The 7,355-nt window shown below is 48.9% G+C and overlaps 1 protein-coding gene across 1 annotated transcript; it reads left to right on the forward strand.

Moving 5' to 3' along the window:
* Positions 1-1,615: 1,615 nt before the first annotated feature.
* Positions 1,616-7,069, forward strand: NEFM (neurofilament medium chain). The gene is made up of 3 exons (XM_010347745.3): positions 1,616-2,910; positions 3,639-3,763; positions 5,223-7,069. Exons 1-3 carry the CDS (start codon positions 1,831-1,833, stop codon positions 6,571-6,573), a joined length of 2,556 nt encoding a protein of 851 aa, XP_010346047.2. The 5' UTR covers positions 1,616-1,830; the 3' UTR covers positions 6,574-7,069.
* The last annotated feature ends 286 nt before the right edge of the window (positions 7,070-7,355 follow it).

A 7,355-nucleotide genomic window follows, 5' to 3' on the forward strand; every position in this document is an offset into this window, starting at 1 on the left:
AGTTTCTTCTCACCCATAAGAAGCATTTCACATTCTGTCACTTTACCTGTGGGCCCAGCGCTGCTGTTAATTCTGCAATCTCTTCTTTACTTTGTCTTGCAGTATTCTGAACTTTTTAAAACTGAATTACCCTCAAAGCACTACTCAAAATAAAGGGACATTTTAACAGTTAGGAGTACTCCAGACAGCAAGAAGTCTGTGTAGAGTCCTTGTTTACATAAACATGTTTAATGATATAGAAAATGTATTCCAAATCAATCATTAAAATCTAAAAGGAAAAATATATTACATTTTAAATGGAGGGGAAACATCTGGTTTTATTCAAGGTTGTGGTGAATCTGTTCGGCAACTTTTAAATCAATTTAAAGTTAATTCAGATGCCTTTGCAATCATTGCAATTACACATAGAGAATACCGAACTGAAAGATGGCAAGGCAATTGTCTGTGTCGAAACTTATCAAAAACTGTATTTCCCTGGACTTTTCATCCCAACAAATTTCAAATTCTCCTTTCCAAGGAGTATTTGACCTTCACATTTCAGGCCCTGTATCTCTTCATTTCCTATGTCCATCATATGTTACAAAACTCAAACTGGGCTACAAGTATAAATTTCTGTTAACTGACATTAATGAATTTTGGTTGTTTTCAAAATCTGCAATCTGTTCATTGTGCCAGCCCTGCATTGCAGAGAAGTCTTAGCATGCGATTCCAGCTTCGCTCCTGCAAAGAGAGTCACTACAGGTTTAAATTGTATTTACTCGGAGAGAAGAGGGGGAAGGGAACTCCCTGCCCCCTGCCAACCTGACCGGCCAGGCTGAGTGACAAGCCCCCAGGGTGGCCGCACCTCCCTCTTGCCGGCCTGGGCGCTGTCCTTGGTGCTGCCGGCGCCATAGCGAGCACAAGCGCCTTACCTTCTGCCCCTGCGGAAGCTGCGGTCGTTCCCCAAACGTTAAAAACGCCATATCCCACTTTTAATACAAATAACTACCCCGGCCTGTTCTCTTTAGCCTTCAGGCAGACCGTTCCTCAAAGTCTTTCTTTTTTCTTCTAGACTCAGCTCCTCTGCGCTCATCTCCAGCTGCTTTAAGACAAGGAGTGGGGGAAGGGGAGAGAGGCAAGAACAGACGAGGGTGGGGGAGGGGAGAAGAGGGACTGCAGGGGGAGGGGAGGGAGGAGACGGGGTGAGGAAAAGATTGGAAGAAAAAGGTTCCCCCGAGGAAGGGGCTGAGAGAAGGGCAGGGCGAACGGGACTAAAGAAGACCAGAGTAGGAGGGAGAAGACGGGCCAAAGAAGAATCGATGGGATTAAGCACAGAAGATGCGTAAAGAAAAAAGTACTGGGGAAATGGCAAAAGAAAAGAAAGCCTTGAGCATAAGAGTGCAGAGGGTTAAAGAACGAGGGAACCCCCAGGGTGTCGGGGAAGTGCTGCACGAAGGCGGGACAGTGACAGACAAAGAAAAGGCGCTGGTGATATTCGCACCAAGGGTGCCAAACGCAATCGGGAGGTGAGAAATGGGGAGAAGGCGAACAACCGGAGACAAGTGGCCTGGGACGGAAAAGGGACCTGGAGGGAGTGGCTGCGCCCCAGGCAGCAAATTCCGGGGTCCCGGGTCGAGGCGGCCACGCGCACGTGGAGCAGGTGCTGAATCACCGCTCCGCCGCTCCGCCGCCCCCCTCCCCTCCTCCCCGACCGGTGCCCGCAGTCCCCGCCTCCTCGGCCGCCGCCTCCACTGGGCGGGGCCCTGGCCCGGGACCAGCGCCGCGGCTATAAATGGGCTGCGGCGAGGCCGGCAGAACGCTGTGACAGCCACACGCCCCAAGGCCTCCAAGATGAGCTACACGTTGGACTCGCTGGGCAACCCCTCCGCCTACCGGCGGGTAACCGAGACCCGCTCGAGCTTCAGCCGCGTCAGCGGCTCACCGTCCAGCGGCTTTCGCTCGCAGTCGTGGTCCCGCGGCTCGCCCAGCACCGTGTCCTCCTCCTACAAACGCAGCATGCTCGCCCCGCGCCTCGCCTACAGCTCGGCCATGCTCAGCTCCGCCGAGAGCAGCCTCGACTTCAGCCAGTCCTCGTCCCTGCTCAACGGCGGCTCCGGACCCGGTGGCGACTACAAGCTGTCCCGCTCCAGCGAGAAGGAGCAGCTGCAGGGGCTCAACGACCGCTTCGCCGGCTACATCGAAAAGGTGCACTACCTGGAGCAACAGAACAAGGAGATCGAGGCGGAGATCCAGGCGCTGCGGCAGAAGCAGGCCTCGCACGCCCAGCTGGGCGACGCGTATGACCAGGAGATCCGCGAGCTGCGCGCCACGCTGGAGATGGTGAACCACGAGAAGGCTCAGGTGCAGCTGGACTCGGACCACCTGGAGGAAGACATCCACAGGCTCAAGGAGCGCTTCGAGGAGGAGGCGCGGCTGCGCGACGACACCGAGGCGGCCATCCGCGCGCTGCGCAAAGACATCGAGGAGGCGTCGCTGGTCAAGGTGGAGCTGGACAAGAAGGTACAGTCGCTGCAGGATGAGGTGGCCTTCCTGCGGAGCAACCACGAGGAGGAGGTGGCCGACCTTCTGGCCCAGATCCAGGCCTCACACATCACGGTGGAGCGCAAAGACTACCTGAAGACAGACATCTCGTCGGCGCTGAAGGAGATCCGCTCCCAGCTCGAGTGCCACTCCGACCAGAATATGCACCAGGCCGAAGAGTGGTTCAAATGCCGCTACGCCAAGCTCACTGAGGCGGCCGAGCAGAACAAGGAGGCCATCCGCTCCGCCAAGGAAGAGATCGCCGAGTACCGGCGCCAGCTGCAGTCCAAGAGCATCGAGCTGGAGTCGGTGCGCGGCACCAAGGAGTCCCTGGAGCGGCAGCTCAGCGACATCGAGGAGCGCCACAACCACGACCTCAGCAGCTACCAGGTAGGAACCGCGGCTGCGCGGCCAGCCTGCGCCAGCGCCAGCGCCGCGCGCCCCCGACGCTTGGGCGCGTGCCCAGGCGCCCTCTCCGCCGCGCTCCCTGGCGGCCGCTCGCTAGAGCGAGCACCGCAGACCTAGACCACTTGCCAACCGGTGTCCTCGCCCCCTTCTCCTCCACTCTCCGCCCCCACCCACCCACCCCAGCTGCCTAAGAGTCCTGACCTTTCTCAAAAACATGCTTGTTTTCCAGTTCTAGTTTTGCACGCTTGCACTTTTAAAGTGGGAGGGATGCATTCGGTAGTGGATAAAGCAGCAACTTTAGGATAGCTTACGCAGAAACACGTGTATTCTCTACTTTTCCGGCAGTGGTCGGAAGAGCTCTCAAAACTGGCTTCAGCCCAAAGGGCTCAGTGGGAATGGCCAGGTCAGCCATGGAGTTTCCCCATGCGTGTTTGTGTCCTGTTGAGACGTGTTCTAAGTCCGCTGGTCTCCGCGCGTGATGTGCCCAGGAAGTTTCCTATTGTCTTATTGATCTTGTTTGTTCGTTTGAGAATCCCTTAGATTTAAAAAGAAAAAGGGGGTGGGGGAGGGGGGCTGGGAGCGCTGTCCGGGAGGTTTGCGGAAGTGGAGGGAGTTAGGAGCATGCGAGGGGGAAGGGTTGGCAAGTGGTCTGCGAGGGAAGTTGCTGTTTGCAAGGATGAGTCTAGGCAGACTCTCTGTGTCTGTTTCAGGACACCATCCAGCAGCTGGAAAACGAGCTTCGGGGCACAAAATGGGAAATGGCTCGTCATCTGCGCGAATACCAGGACCTCCTCAACGTCAAGATGGCTCTGGATATAGAAATTGCTGCGTACAGGTATGGTGCTCACTGAGTGCGTGGCCGGAACACCAACCGCAGTGCAGAGGCTGTTCGGGCAGAGCCTTCACGACTTGAATTAAAGCAGGCAGAGAGCAGGCATCAACTGGGTGCCTGGTTTTCTTGCTTACTTAAAAAGAAATTATTCTAAGGAATTGCAAGTGTGGTTTTATCTCCTTTTACGCAGCTTTAAAAGAATGAATACTCGTAGAAACAAAAGGTTTTCGTATGACACAAAGGAGGTACAGATTAATCTCAATGCATATGCTTAAACTTTTTATGGAAAAATGTTTTCAAATTCTGGAAGCACGAACACAGTTCTGGTTTTTAATATTTCATCTAGTGGTTTCAGCTTTTCAAATTTATAATGTCAAGGACAAACACCAGGACATTCTATTTCTCTGTTTCTCTGTTATATAGCTTGCTATTGCCATCATCTGGCTGAGAATAGATATAGACTGATATATTAGAATATAGATATAGTTATTTTATATATGTAGATAATTTATATGTATTATATTTTATGCTAGACTGTAGTATTGTCTATACATCGTGTATATTAATCTAGATCTATAGATACATATATGTGCATATGTATATAAATCTAGATATAGAGACACAGTTATGTATGATCTTTTTATACATAGAGAGATAGGTTATAGGTCTACTAACTGATGTGACCTTGCTGTTGACTAAGCTCAAAGGACAAAATCGTTGATTAAAGTTTTCCTATTACCAATAAGGTGGTTATAATATAACAAGAATAAATTGCACTTACAGAACTATCTCTCTTTTCGGGAAAGGTGAATAACTATATTAAATAGACATCTCATGATAAAAAAAATCATCAATTTATAACTTAATACACCCATATTGACACCTGGCTAAGTTCTGAAATATGCTTAACAGTAAGATGTTTATGAAAGTTACATTTGCTTTAAAAATAGTACATATCCTAAAAATCTAAATGTTTAAGAAAGTCGCTCATCTCAGAAAGGCTGTTTGGCTTTGGAGTCTGGGGTTTCTGTTTGTTTGTGTTTTGTTTTGTTTTTTTTTTTTTTTTTGTGGGGGGGGGAGGTTCTTTTTGTTTTTTTTATTTGGCCACTAACGAGCTTTTTTTTTTTTTATTTGGCCACTAACAAGCATATTCATGTTGCACCTAATGGATCTCTACTGCAGGGCCAAGACTTAGTAGCTGGGTGTGGTCAGTGGACTATTGGGCAAGGTTAGTTATGGCAGGGGACAACTGTCTGGCAGTCCAGGAGAATCCTTCTCTATCACTGAGTAGGACATAATATGCCAATAAGTAATAGCAGATATTATACTGAACTGATAGAATATTTTACTTGTGTAATTCTATTTATTCAGAGATAGCTACTGGAATACCCAGAATGTAAGGAAGCTCAGAAGGCCCAATGAAATTTTTACTATATTTTATGTTCTTTAATTTTCTCCTTAGAAAACTCTTGGAGGGTGAAGAGACCAGATTTAGCACATTTGCAGGAAGCATCACTGGGCCACTGTACACACACCGACAGCCCTCAGTCACAATATCCAGTAAGATTCAGAAAGCCAAGGTCGAAGCTCCCAAGCTCAAGGTTCAACACAAATTTGTTGAGGAGATCATAGAAGAAACCAAAGTGGAGGATGAGAAGTCAGAAATGGAAGATGCCCTGGCAGCCATTACAGAGGAACTGGCCATTTCCATGAAGGAAGTGAAGGAGGAAGAAGCAGAAGAAAAGGAAGAGGAACCAGAAGCTGAAGAAGAGGAAGTCGCTGCCAAAAAGTCTCCAGTGAAAGCTACTGCGCCTGAAGTTAAAGGAGAGGAAGAAGGGGAAAAGGAAGCAGAAGAAGGCCAGGAAGAAGAAGAGGAGGAAGAAGACGAGGGCGCTAAGTCAGACCAAGCCGAAGAGGGAGGATCCGAGAAGGAAGGCTCCAGTGAAAAAGAAGAAGGTGAACAGGAAGAAGGAGAAACAGAGGCTGAAGGGGAAGGAGAAGAAGCCGAAGCTAAAGAGGAAAAGAAAGTGGAGGAAAAGAGTGAGGAAGTGGCCACCAAGGAAGAGCTGGTGGTAGACGCCAAGGTGGAAAAGCCAGAAAAAGCCAAGTCTCCTGTGCCAAAATCACCTGTGGAAGAGGCAAAATCAAAAGCGGAAGTGGGGAAAGGTGAACAGAAAGAGGAAGAAAGAAAGGAAGTCAAGGAAGCTCCCAAGGAGGAGAAGGTAGAGAAGAAGGAAGAGAAACCAAAGGACGTGCCAGAGAAGAAGAAAGCTGAGTCCCCAGTAAAGGAGGAAGCCGTGGAGGAGGTGGTCACCATCACCAAATCGGTAAAGGTACACTTAGAGGAGACTAAAGAAGAGGGGAAGCCACAGCAGCAGGAAAAGGAGAAAGCGGGAGGAGAGGGACGGAGCGAGAAGGAAGGGATTGATAAAGGTTCCAAGGAAGCCAGGAAGGAAGACATAGCTGTCAACGGGGAGGTAGAAGGAAAAGAGGGGGAGGAGCAGGAGACCAAGGAAAAGGGCAGTGGGAGGGAAGAGGAGAAAGGCGTTGTCACCAATGGCCTAGACTTGAGCCCAGCAGATGAAAAGAAGGGGGGTGATAAAAGTGAGGAGAAAGTAGTGGTGACCAAAACCGTAGAAAAAATCACCAGTGAGGGGGGAGATGGTGCTACCAAATACATCACTAAATCTGTAACCGTCACTCAAAAGGTCGAAGAGCATGAAGAGACCTTTGAGGAGAAACTAGTGTCTACTAAAAAGGTAGAAAAAGTCACTTCACACGCCATAGTAAAGGAAGTCACCCAGAGTGACTAAGATTTGAGTCCATTGCAGAAGGTTAAGCCATATGACAATTTCAAAATGCATGTGATTGGCAGCTTCAAAACAGAACAGAACGGGTTCTCCCATGGGGGCTCCAGACATTGTATTTTACTTAGTGCAATATGAGGGGACTGCATGCAAGCTCAGGGTGCTCCCTCCTCAGTCTTTGGGGGATTCAAATGCATGATATTGTATGTATCTGGGAAATTGGCCAATTTCCTAAGCTGTTGGAAGGGGGTCACTCGGGGGGGGATGTCTTGGGATGTATTATGCAAAGTACCAACTGAGCCAAATACAATAAATGAAACAGAGAACTCTCTTAGCCTTAAGAAAGCTATATATGAATAACTATGTTTACCTCACTGGTGCATTTAAAATGGACTTTCGTTCATGGGAGAACCTTGTTGACATGCACAGTTTGCAATCTTATGTTGATCGATGTTAAATGTCACAGCAGTACTTGCTCAATAAAGGTCATATTGGAAACATAGTCAATTGCTGGGTCTTGTTGTTTCTCTTTTTATAATTTTTATTCATTTTTATTTAGAGAGAGGGGTCTTGCTGTGTTGGCCAGTTTGGTCTCAAACTCTTGGCCTCAAGCGTCCTCCTGCCTCAGCCACCCCAAGTGCTAGGATTACAGGCATGAGCCACCACACCCAGCCTGTTATGCCATTTCAAAGTGAAATCTCCACTACCTGAAGCTTTCCTGCCCTAAAAGAGATTATTGGGGGGAATCGTAAATGACCTGCACTTATTGCTAATTTCCCTGAGAGTGA

The sequence above is a fragment of the Saimiri boliviensis genome, chromosome 13, assembly GCF_048565385.1.
Source record: "Saimiri boliviensis isolate mSaiBol1 chromosome 13, mSaiBol1.pri, whole genome shotgun sequence".
NCBI lineage: Eukaryota > Metazoa > Chordata > Mammalia > Primates > Cebidae > Saimiri > Saimiri boliviensis.

Coding starts and splice junctions, on each gene's coding strand:
- NEFM (XM_010347745.3), top strand. CDS start 1,831: ATGAGCTACACGTTGGACTCGCTGGGCAACCCCTCCGCCTACCGGCGG. Junction 2,911..3,638: donor ACGACCTCAGCAGCTACCAG/GTAGGAACCGCG, acceptor TGTCTGTTTCAG/GACACCATCCAGCAGCTGGA. Junction 3,764..5,222: donor ATAGAAATTGCTGCGTACAG/GTATGGTGCTCA, acceptor TTTTCTCCTTAG/AAAACTCTTGGAGGGTGAAG.